The following is a 12171-nucleotide window of genomic DNA, read 5'->3' on the forward strand; positions in this document are numbered from 1 at the left end:
AGCTACATCATCACAACAGTGTGTGTGTGTGTGTGTGTGTGTGTGTGTGAGAGGGGGAAGGGAGGGGGGGGGTTAAAGAGCCCCACCCGCTGCAGAAGGTCGTTAAAGAAAAAGGAAGCTGCTATTATTGATTTCCGGTCTGGAGCAGCTGATCTCTGATCGATCAGCTGGAGAGACTTAAAACACTCTTAAAAGACTCAATTCAGTTCACTGCAGTGAAACGTCTGTTGAATCAATACAAATATGAATTCATGCATTCATATTCCAAACAAATGTGCATTAAAAAAAAAACAACCTTCAACAGCGTTCTGTGGGTTTTATTGTGGTTTTAAAAGTAGTAAGTTAGCATTGAAAATATTTTTTTTTCCTTGTGTCGTTGGTTGTTTTTACTGACCAAAAGGTACGTTAGCTTCTCTGCTAATTTGAGCAAAAATTGGCAGTTATTTTTCTTCTTTCCGCTAAGGCCAACACATTCTTTATGCTAAGCTAGGCTAACATTTCCCTTTGCTTTCAGTATTTATGCTAAGCTAGGCTAACATTTCCCTTTGCTTTCAGTATTTATGCTAAGCTAGGCTAACATTTCCCTTCGCTTTCAGTATTTATGCTAAGCGAGGCTAACATTTCCCTTCGCTTTCAGTATTTATGCTAAGCTAGGCTAAAGCCGCCGTGGGTCCGACATGAATGCGATCGTATCAGTGACTCATTGATCGGAGGTTGTTGAAAGGTTTATTGACTTTACATGGACCGTCATATCTGGTAGTGTCGATTATAAAACAGATGTAAAACATTAGCGGCGACAGGAGTTGAAGCGGCGGCTGTGAACGGGATCGCGGCGTGCTGCAGCAGCACCGTCGGCTCCGGCTCCGGCTCAGATCATGGCAAAGTTCAACCACTGCAGTAAGAGAAACACAAAACCGGCCGTCAGTCTCCGGCTTCACGCCTGCAGACGGACCGTCGCTGCGTTTTCGTTCTCACCTGCGTGAAGTCGAGTTCGATGGAGCCGCTCTCGTGAGGGTCGAGCTTCTTAAAGACCTCTGAGGAGAAAGATGGACAGACGTCAGTTTTTCTGCCGCATTTTAAGTCGCGGCGACATAAAAAACGCGGACGCTCGTCAAACACTGTGGCGGGCGAGCTAGCCTCCTCGCCGGCCCGTTTCTGTTTTCAGTTGGCGAAGTGAAGCGCCGACTCACTGAACATCATCTCCAGCCTCATCAGACAGCCCACGAAGTTGTCGAAGTCGATGGTCATGTCGGGGTCCGAGTATCGAGCCACCAGCAGCTGGTAGATGTTGTTGTTGAGGGTGAAACCTGGAGGAGGAACGCAGAAGTCACCGAGGAACCACTAATGGAGCTGGCAGCACCAACATGCTAACAGGGACACCGAAAAACATCTAGCTTCAGTCTGGACGTTAAGTTAAAATGAACTCAACTCAATGCTAACAATGCTAACTCTGCTAACACTACTAACGATGCTAACACTACTAACGATGCATACTCTGCTAACGAACGATGTAACGTACCATCTCCATCAGTTCACTGACAGTAAAGTCCAGACAGCAGCAGAGAGAAACGGATGCATTGTTTTAGTGCTGAGAGAGAAAGACAAGATACACGAAGAGACGAAGAAGAGGAGGAAGAAGAAGAAGAAGACTAGCTGGCTGACTAAACAGGGTTCAGAAGTGACACACATGAAACACGTGTGCTCAGATTCAGTGTGACTTCAATTTTCTGACGACATCATCATCTCTGCTGATAACCAATCAGACAAGGAGTGTCCTCTGACGTGGACCAATCACAGTAAACGTCTCATCTCTGTGTCTCCTGTAAAAACAACGGTTTGTTGGAAGCTGCAGGAGTTTGACGTCCTCTCGGGTTAGAGCGACTCCTCGTTTCACCGAATCTCTGCACCAAACCACATTCAAGAAACGAGCGATTTTAACGAGCGCTCGGAGAGCGGCAGACGGGAAACTGGACAGGCTTCCAGTCCTGTAACAACAACAACAACAACAACATGTGGAGGAGGTCAGAGGTCGTTCAGACACCGACCTGCATCTTTGAAGGCGACCCTCATCTCTGGCGTGCTCATCGTCCCGGAGTTATCCGAGTCGTTCTTCTTGTAGATCGACTGCACACACACACACACACACACACACACACACACACACGGGAAACACGCGTTTGTACACGTCCGTAAAACTCGTCGGAGCGCGAGCACACGTTTTGGATTCAGGGGTCAAAGGTCACGTCTCACCAGGTATCGCTGCACCTTCTTCCACAACGTGGCGAACTCCCCGAGGCCGAGCTTCCCGTTCCCGCTGTCCTGCTGCGGGGGTTAAAGATCACAGTGTCGCCACGGCAACGGGCTTCTCATTGAAAACGGAACACAACAACGCGACGTCGGTCAGGACCGAGCTGAATGGAAGGATACGTCCATCAGGTTCACCATTATCCTGCAGGTGTCCGAGCTGAAGCCGTCCGTCTTGATGTCGGTTCCTGTTGAAAGAAAACAGGACGTCAGACGCGCAAAGCACTTCCTGTTCCTGTTCGTGCTCAACGTGTCGAAGCCTCGACTCACGCTTGGCGACGATCTTGTTCATGATGGACTTCAGCTCCACCGCCGAGATCTCCATATCCTGAAACACAACCAGAGAGCGGCCCATCAGCTGTCTGACGACAACGCGCGTCAGGCGGTGAATCACACTTCCTGTCAGCACGTTTATGTCGAGAACAAAAGGTCCGGTTTCTGTCCCGTGTCACAGGTGTATCTCGGGTGTGTTTCAGGTGTTTCAGCCGTGTTGGCATTCTGGGTCAGAGCGGCTGACTCCACAGAAACGTCTCTCTCTGCGTCGCCATGGCGCTGCCGCTGAGTGACGTGTCTTTGTGTATCAGCTGGATGCGTCAGATGACCATCAGTGACTCGTCCAGTTGATCAGAGTGAACCAACTGTAATGGAGGGTAACTAGTTCACCTGGACACTAAGCCGCTGGCTCTGATTGGCTCTCGACACACAGGAAGTGATGTCACACCCCGCTGTGAGGGACTTACGTCTCCGGCGAGTTTACAGAAGAGGCCTCTGAATCCTGCGTCCACCTCGCTGTCGGACACCGTCTCCTGGAGACAGACACCATGACAACGATCAGAACATCAACCACATTTTCAACACGGCAAACTGAGCTGAGAGGAGAAGAAGCAGCAGCAGATCATCATCATCATCATCATCGGAGTCCATTCACACTGACACCAAAGGATCAATAATCCAGGTATTAATGCCCCAACAGGAAGTAAAGGAAGCGTCACTCACATCGTCAAGCTCGGCGTTGACGGGGTCGTCACACGGTCTGCCAGGACAGAGACACACAAACGTTACAACACATCTGCTCTCATTACATCAACAATGAAACAGGAAGCAGAGTCCAAGTCCCAAGTGTCTCCCCCCCCCCCCGTCCCTCCTCCTCAAGGTCTTACTGGGTCTCCGACTGCTTCTCTGAGAACACGCGGATGCAGAAGTCCCCGTTGAGATTTGGGTCGAAGGTAGACGGGACGACCAGGTACTCTCCGGGCGGCATCTTGAAGCGGGTGCTCACCTCCCGCAGGTTGATGAAGGTCTCTGACTTCGCCGTCTGGGCGTGGGTCAGGAAGAAGTTCTTGTCCAGGTGCACCTGCTGCTTCCCGTGGAACTGCAGGAGAATAGATCTTTAGAACGGTTCTGGCTCTGAGCCACGCTGCAGGTTTCAAACTACAAACCTTCAACTCATTTCAATCAGCAGTTTGAAATGAACGTCCACGACACGGTCAGTCCACTTGTATTTTATACCTCACTGACATTAAGAAGTTTGAGAGGAAGGACTGATGGTGCGTTTAATGACTGTCTAACATCTGAGCTTTAGAGGGAAACTGTTAGCTTAGCATAAAGACTGGAAACAGAGGGAAGCTGTTAGCTTAGCTTAAAGACTGGAAACAGAGGGAAACTGTTAGCTTAGCTTAAAGACTGGAAACAGAGGGAAACTGTTAGCATAGCATTAAGACTGGAAACAGAGGGAAGCTGTTAGCTTAGCTTAAAGACTGGAAACAGAGGGAAACTGTTAGCTTAGCATTAAGACTGGAAACAGAGGGAAGCTGTTAGCTTAGCTTAAAGACTGGAAACAGAGGGAAGCTGTTAGCTTAGCTTAAAGACTGGAAACAGAGGGAAACTGTTAGCTTAGCATAAAGACTGGAAACTGAGGGAGACTGTTAGCTTAGCATAAAGACTAACAACAGACAGCAGGTAAAACCAGAACACCTGACAGACAGCGTGAGCAGCGACTCAGTGGTCTTCTGATTTTTAAACAAGATCACAAACAAACAGGAAACATCTCGGTGGTCTGTTCAACAGAGGCTCTTATTGTGAAGGCCGTCACTGTGCCCTCTCATTCAAATGACTGTAGTGTTGAGGCGTTTCCTGATATCACCGAAGCATCACTGCAGGTGAATGTAAAAGGTCAGAGGTGTCCTGGGAGGGTAGAATATTTACACCTTTAACCTTTAACCTGAGGGGACAAAGGTTGAGGCTCACCTGTTGTGGAAGCTGAAATAAAAAAAAAGAAGAGAAGAGGAAAATGAGTTTGAGCAACAACAAACACGTTCAGTTGTTCTTGGATGCGTTAAGAGCTGAAACGTCTCCATTGCTTACGTCGTAGATGGCGAACCCGACCGTGTGCATGTCCTCCCCTTGTTTACGCAGCTTCCGGCGGTTCTTCTGGATCAGACCGACCACAAAGCTGCAGCCCACCTCACCATCATCGGGGTCATCGTCTTCCTCCTCCAGCTTAATCACAAACTGAGGGTTTGTCCAGAATGTGTCTGCAGGAACAACAAGAACATTTAAATCTCCGGTCAGACATCCCAGAAACTGACCCAAAGAACCCTTAAAGGGGAGGACAGAACCTTCCCGAGTCCTGCTGAGGTCCCGTCACATGGAGACAACCTACATTAGATCTGAGGAGCCTTCAATCAGGGCCTTTCTTACCTATAAATCCTTTTACCTTCAAATAATAGGAATGTACCTTTTTTTGTTTTTACGTTTATACCATTTCATTAGACCTTGTACTAACAGTTCATTAGACTCAGTATTAACAGTCCATTAGACTCGGTACTAAGTCCATTAGACTCGGTAATAACAGTCCATTAGACTCAGTAATAACAGTCCATTAGACTCGGTACTAACAGGGGTGGTTCCTGCAGCCTCCGGCCGTGGAGCCTCTCCTCCAGGTGCCATCGAACTTGCTGACGCTCCAGTGTTTGACGGAGTCATCGTCGATGGCGTCCGGGGTCAGCGTGCACACCTCGACGCGAGAGTAGTTACGCAGGAACTCGTTATAGGACATCCTGCAGAGTTAAGGAAGAGAGGAGGTCTCACTCTGCAGCGACACACAAACAGGAAGTGTGTAATGGTACTGTTGTTCCTACCAGAACTCTCCGTCTTCGGCGTTGGCATTAGGACAGTCTCCCTGCACGTAGTTCCACTCAGATGACCTGCAAGAACACAAGAACAACGGACTGTCGAAGATATTTTAACTTCTGGTTGGTGCTACTCTCCCGGTGCTCATCAGTCCTCCAGTCCGTGTTTACCCTCCTGATAGTTTGTACGAAAAGTGATTTCTAAATAAGGTTTCATTAAATAATTGGTCCATTGATTAGAAAACGTCATAAAATGTACGACGGGTTTAAAGAGTACGTTCAAACATCGATGCAGCTGTTGTTGTCTCTCAACAGTTCTCATGTCCCCTCGTCTGGTTCAGTAGGTTTTTGATGAGTCCTGCTTTAAAGGTCTCGGAGGTTCAATTGGTCTCTGAACATGAGAGGATTCTGCAGGAACACGGACAGATGACGGAGCAGCTGTCGGGGTTCTGCTCGGTTCAGTTACCCGTCGCTCCAGGCTCCGGTCCACTCCACCTGTCCCCACGGGTTCCTCATCCTCACCAGCTTCTCCTGGCGGCCCCGGTAGTTCACCTGGAAACCAAACAGACACATCTTTCATCCTGCTGCTGTTCCACATCGTCACCGTCACATTGATGTTTTCAGACTCTGACGTCACCTCCACGGCGCCGGTCAGCGAGTAGGCGTGGCCTTTGACCAGCTTCTGACGAGTCACGGCCTCAGAGTCTGCGGCGCTCGTGATCTACGACACAAAAACATCACAAATCAACACAGATTCCATCTGCACCGAGCAGAGCTGACCTTTGACCTTTGGTTTCATCTTCATCACATTGACTGAACAGGTCTCACGTCGATGGAGCAACCCAGCAGCGCGCCAGCCTCCAGAGCCTTCTTGATGATCTGGAACAGGTTGGAGGGAGGTTTTCTGAGGTCGTAGTTCTCCGCGATGCCGCCGGTAAAATCCTCGAAACCCTCGGTGGTGGAGCCGCCGGAAAGCGCTTCATAGCAGCCGTTCACTCTGCACACAGAGGAGGAAGCTGTCACTCAGAGCAGCTACACCCGAAGAAAACCTCCACCTGTGGCAGCTGAGTGCTCCACCCACACAGTGTTTACATCCTCCAACCACAGTGTTTACATCATCCACCCACAGGTGTAGCCGGGTGTAGGCTGAATTGAAGTTGGTGTAGTTGCGTGTAGGTGGGTGTAGGTTGGGTGCAGCTGTGTGTAGTTGTTTGTAATTGGTTGTAGATGGGTGTAGTTGGGTGTATTTGGCTGTAAGTGGATGTAGTTGGTTGTAATTGGGTGTAGGTGGGTGTATTTGGGTGTAGCTGGCTCTCACTTGGCGTAGGCCTTCTCCAGCAGGGCGCTCCAGAACTCCCTTCCTTCCGCTGAGTGGACGAACATCAGCTCTCCATCTTTGACCGGCAGCCGGTCGTCGATGACGACGTCCACCCACTCCCCGAACTGCCAGAACTACGGACAGCAGAGGAGACACAACGCAGACATTTACTTTGAAGGTCTCTCTGAACAGAATTCTACTTCCTGTTTCCAGGTTTAACGGACAGCGTGGAGCAGCTTCATCTTTTGGTCCAAACCCGGAGTCTGTAATGAGCTCAGTTTTAATGAGGTCATTAAACAGGGAAACATCTGTAAACTCTTCTACGATTTGAAACGTATCACGTTAGGCATCAGTGAGAGAATTCAACACGATGTGGGCGACATAAAGAAGAAAACAATCGTTACTATTGTTGTTTGGACAGAGCGGCACCTGTCAGTCTGAATCTAACTGGAGACTTAATTTATCATGAAAATGATAGCTGCAGTTCTCCTTCTGACCACCAGGAGCCCCTAAGTTTCCTGTAAACCACTAGCTGTCTGAGAACTGGTATACGAATACAGTTCTATTGATTTAATGTTCGTCATGGAGACAATAATATAAAACACTTCTTACCTGGAAGTGGAAGATGCCGGCGTAGTCGTCACCAAAGCCCTGGTCGGTGGGCACAACTCGGGCCATGACATATTCATTCAGGGTCAGGGAGGCGATGGCCGCCAACAACCAGCAGTCACCTGGACAGAAAGGAAATACTCGGTAACACCAAAACAACCAAATCTGAAGCTTCACTACTGCCCCCGACAGGCTGCAGAATTCATCAACATCTACTACTGCCCCCTACAGGCTCCACGGTTTATAAAAAAAACAACAACATCTACTACTGCCCCCTACAGGCTGCAGAGTTTATAACAAAAGTATACAACTGCCCCCTATAGGCTGCAGAGTTTATAACAAACATCTACTACTGCCCCCTACAGGCTGCAGAGTTTATAACAAAAGTATACAACTGCCCCCTATAGGCTGCAGAGTTTATAACAAACATCTACTACTGCCCCCTACAGGCTGCAGAGTTTATAACAAACATCTAGTACTGCCCCTACAGGCTGCAGAGTTTATAACAAAAGTATACAACTGCCCCCTACAGGCTGCAGAGTTTATAACAAAAGTATACAACTGCCCCCCTACAGGCTGCAGTAGTAGACCTTTGTTATAAACTCTGCAGCCTGTAGGGGGCCTTCCAAACATCTACTAATGCCCCTGAGCCTCTTTTATCTCCTTGTTTTGGTTCTGTTAGGTTCAATCTCAGCTGTTTTAACTCAACTCCACCTGCAGGTCGTTTCTCTGTTACATTCGATATGAACTGAATCATCAAAGTTGAAGTTTAAACGTCCTTTTATTAAATATGTTAACACTTGAAAACATGCTGACCCCTAATTAGTGCATGTAAATATGTATCACGATTCTTTCTAAATGGAGACCCGCCCTTTTCAAACTTCTGAAAAAGTGCTTAGAAGAAAACCACAAAAGCATCATGTGAGGTTTCCAAAAGCGTCCTGAAACTATCAAGTCACACTGCCTCTTCGTGTTCAGAGTTTGTTTGAGCCTGTCGTCGTGTTCAGGAGGAGCGACGCTCTCAAAGCCCAGAGAGCAGCACACAAACCTCTCAGTGTGTCTTTAAACCGCCTCTTACCACAAACATTCACCGATATACTGTTCAGAGGACGTCCCACACGGCTCTGAATTCCTGGACTGACCAACTTTAACTCAACACGCAGAAAAAAACATGTTCAATTGAAGTGTTTCTTCATGTGAATAAAAACTGTTACACAACCAAGGCACGGCGCTGACTCATCCACCACAACACAGGGGCGCGTGTGTGTGTGTGTGTGTGTGTGTGTGTGTGTCTGTCTGTCTATATTTTTGGGGACTGCACAGAACTTCAGATCTTGTGAGGACATCGTGTCCAGTCCTCACTGGGACAGACTTCAGCGACAGTTTAAGATTCAGACCTGGTCTCAGGGTCTAGGTTCTGGTTCTGGTTCTGGACTCTGTGATTTATTCCTGTCCTCACAGCGGCAGAAAAACAGAAGTGTCTGTGTGTTTGTGAGGGTGTGCCCTCACTGCCTAACAGCTCATACCTTCCCTCTCTCTCCCTCTCTCTCTCCCTCCCTCTTGTTTGATTTTATGGTTCTGGCCCTCCAACAATAGCTGCCAGGCTTCCTGTCCTGCTCAAGCCAATCAGAGCGCAGTGTGTCGGGCGCCTTATAATCACAGCTTCAGCTGCTTCACATTAAAAAATGTTCTGCAGCGGCGAGCTGACACACGGAAGCCTCACGAGGTTCAGCGATCACATGACGTTCAACAGACCACAACCCCAACACCCCCCCCCCCGATCCTCCACCCCCCCACCCCCCCCAACACATCACCAACAAATCTCATCTGTTTCAAACTCGTTGGTGTCAGACATTTCATTCATGACCTCTGAGCTCCAGAATACCAGATAGACTCACCTGAGCAATTTCTACCTGTCTGCACATAACCTACAGCAATCAGCTGACTGTAAGGCGTTCAGGGATAGTCTGTGCTGCGTTCAGGGACAAGAAGGAAACACTCACCTAGACCTCCCTGGCAAATGTCGGTCCTGTTGGCTCCGCCCACAATGAACTCTGGGTTAGAGACCAGCTCCTGATGGAGGTCAGAGAGAGTCAGAAAACAACAACAACAACAACAACGACATGCTCTGATCCCCTGGGGATCAGAGGCCCAGGAGGATCAGGATCCACCTCAGTCTGAGTTATGGTGGCACGGTTTCCTGTTTAAACGAATCACCACAGCTTCATCTCTGAGCTCATCTTTGTCATTCAGCCCCTCCTCTTCCTCTGCCCTCCACTTCCTGCTTCTGAAACCGCTCAGAGTGACGCATCTGTTCATTCCGAACATCTGCAGACTCTCACTGAAGAACTGGTAATAAACTGCAGTCTGACATTTTAGATCAACAGCAGGGTTCCTAAAATCACAGATATTTCCTATGGACTCTGGTATGTGATGAACACAGATGACTGATGTTGAGGAGCTGCAACTCGTCTTTCCTTCATGTTTACAGACTCAGTTATAATTATAATAAGTTCTGAGGAAGTGATGAAGCCTGATGAAGTGATGAAATGATAAAGTGATGAAGGTCTGATGAAGTGATGAAGGTCTGATGAAGTGATAAAGTGATGAAGGTCTGATGAAGTGATAAAGTGAGGAAGGTCTGATTAAGTGATGAAGTGATGAAGGTCTGATGAAGTGATAAAGTGATGAAGTGATTAAATGATGAAGGTCTGATGAAGGTTTGAAGCTCCAAACTGTGTTTTTCCATCACTGGAGGGGAGGGAAGGGGGGAGGGGGAGTTTGGCAGCTACAGGTATCCTGCTGCCAACTTCCTTATCTAGCACACCAAAAACCCCCCTCCAGTTACGGTCCGGTCCGGTTCTTACCTTGGGTCTCTTCCAGGTGACTCCGCGGGTCTTGGACGAGCTGCGGCCCAACTCATTGAAGCCCAGAGACTCGGGCGCAGCGGGAAACGTCGGGTCGCAGAACAGCTGCCCGGCGGAACTATGCTGAGCCCGGAGAGCCGCGAAGTTCTGGTTCAGGTACCGAATCGCGTTGGCGTTGGTACCGAACCCCGCAGCCAGGGCCCGTTTCTTGGCCAGAGTGGACGCCACGCCGGACATGATTAAGGTCCAAAGTTTCAGGCTGGAAAAGTTTTCTCAGAGTCAGAGATTCAGAGCATCAAACCTCCGCCCAAGGAGGAGGAGCCAGGGAGCTGCACCTTCTCCGGAGCGCCTCCTCCCGATCAGACCCGGAGGCATATCAATTTATACAGATTCTTCATGTCTGTGAGGAGACCTCCTGCAACCGGAAGAAAACCGAAGCAACCAAAAGTATATGGACAGTTTACAGAGAGCAGATCTTCATCTGTAGTCTTCCTCAGACAGACACTCTTCATCACCACTGCTTCCGGCCCTTCAGACAGTCACACGTCTAAATGTCTTTAAACTACAAAAAAGGTTTTAAAAGTCAAAATGTTTTAAATGAACCAAATATATAGATATATACTGTACTGTATATACTGTATATACTGTGCATTTTATATTTTATATTTTTTACTGCTATTTTACTGCTATTTTATTGCTTTTCTATTATTCTATTATTATCTTATTGCTTCTGTATGCTGCTGTAGCGAAAAAAATTCTCGGGGATTAGGTAGTTACTTTATTAATCCCCGAGGGGATTTTTTTTTTTTAATAATTAATAAAGTAACTACCTAACCTAACCAAACAGTTGAATCATCTGACACCATCAGCTATGGGCTATGTGGGCCCCGATCAGCGTCTGAAGGCTCATTTAAAAAAAATTTTTTTTTATAAATATAAAATCTGGTGAAATCTTCTCTGGACCCTCTGCAATTTGCGTACCAGCCTCGTGTGGGAGTGGACGACGCCATCATCTACCTGCTGCAACGAGCTCAGTCACACCTGGATGGAACCGGTGAATCTGTGAGAATCACTTTCTTTGATTTCTCCAGTGCATTCAACACCATCCAACCACTGCTGCTGAGTGAGAAGCTGCGGGTGGTGGGGGTGGACACGTCCACCGTCTCCTGGATCAATGACTACCTGACAGGCAGACCACAGTTTGTCCGTCTGGGCAGTGTGCTGTCTGATATGGTGGTCAGTGGTACTGGAGCTCCACAGGGAACTGTTCTGTCTCCCTTCCTGTTCACCTTATACACAACTGACTTCCAGTACAACTCAGAGTCCTGCCATCTGCAGAAGTTCTCTGATGACTCTGCAGGAGACTTTGTGGAGTGGGCGGGAAGGAATCACCTGCTCCTGAACGTGGCCAAGACCAGAGAGATGGTGGTCGACTTCAGGAGGAAGGCGACGGCTCCACAACCGCTGAGAGTTCTGGGAGAGGAGGTGGACATGGTTGAGGAGTACAAGTACCTGGGTGTGTCCATCGACAACAGACTGAACTGGAAGACCAACATCAATGCTGTCTACAAGAAGGTGATGAGTCGACTCTTTTTCTTGAGGAAACTTCGATCCTTCAATGTGTGCAGCAAGATGTTGGAGATGTTCTACCAGTCTGTTGTGGCCAGTGCATTGTACTTCGCTGGGGTCTGCTGGGGGAGCAGCATTGGAGCCGGTGACACCAACAGACTTAACAAACTGGTTAAGAAGGCCGGCTCCATCATCGGCTACAAACTGGACAGCCTGGAAAAGGTGGTGGAGAGGAGGACGCTGAACAAACTATTGTCCATATTGGATAATCCTGTCCACCCTCTCCACCACCTGCTGCAGGGACAGCGGAGCACTTTCTCTAAAAGATTCCTCCAGCTCCGCTGTCACAAGGACAGATACAGGAGATCATTCC

General features: G+C 48.4%; 1 protein-coding gene across 1 annotated transcript; it reads right to left on the reverse strand.

Moving 5' to 3' along the window:
• Window positions 1–707: 707 nt before the first annotated feature.
• LOC138209706 (calpain-2 catalytic subunit-like) lies at window positions 708–10519 on the reverse strand. Its single transcript, XM_069168476.1, has 21 exons — window positions 10230–10519; window positions 9366–9435; window positions 7366–7484; window positions 6754–6887; window positions 6264–6432; window positions 6073–6156; window positions 5902–5987; window positions 5445–5510; window positions 5203–5363; window positions 4669–4838; window positions 4552–4563; window positions 3465–3676; window positions 3301–3337; window positions 3045–3110; window positions 2575–2632; window positions 2428–2492; window positions 2251–2319; window positions 2046–2124; window positions 1191–1307; window positions 976–1034; window positions 708–892 (listed from the first exon to the last, which is right to left on the reverse strand). The coding sequence occupies exons 1-21, from the start codon at window positions 10464–10466 to the stop codon at window positions 869–871; spliced, it is 2094 nt and encodes a 697-aa protein (XP_069024577.1). The 5' UTR covers window positions 10467–10519; the 3' UTR covers window positions 708–868.
• Window positions 10520–12171: the final 1652 nt, after the last annotated feature.

The sequence above is a fragment of the Embiotoca jacksoni genome, unplaced genomic scaffold (genome assembly GCF_022577435.1).
Source record: "Embiotoca jacksoni isolate LCO1_2020_lvr unplaced genomic scaffold, fEmbJac1.0.p SCAF_4, whole genome shotgun sequence".
In the NCBI taxonomy this organism is placed as follows: domain Eukaryota; kingdom Metazoa; phylum Chordata; class Actinopteri; family Embiotocidae; genus Embiotoca; species Embiotoca jacksoni.

Bases quoted from the DNA above. Each gene is read 5' to 3' on its own strand.
- LOC138209706 (XM_069168476.1), bottom strand. From the start codon at position 10,466: ATGTCCGGCGTGGCGTCCACTCTGGCCAAGAAACGGGCCCTGGCTGCG. The intron at 3,338-3,464 runs GTAAGACCTTGA...CTGTCCTGGCAG, and splicing joins GAGAAGCAGTCGGAGACCCA to ACCGTGTGACGACCCCGTCA. The intron at 3,111-3,300 runs GTGAGTGACGCT...GTCTGTCTCCAG, and splicing joins TCAACGCCGAGCTTGACGAT to GAGACGGTGTCCGACAGCGA.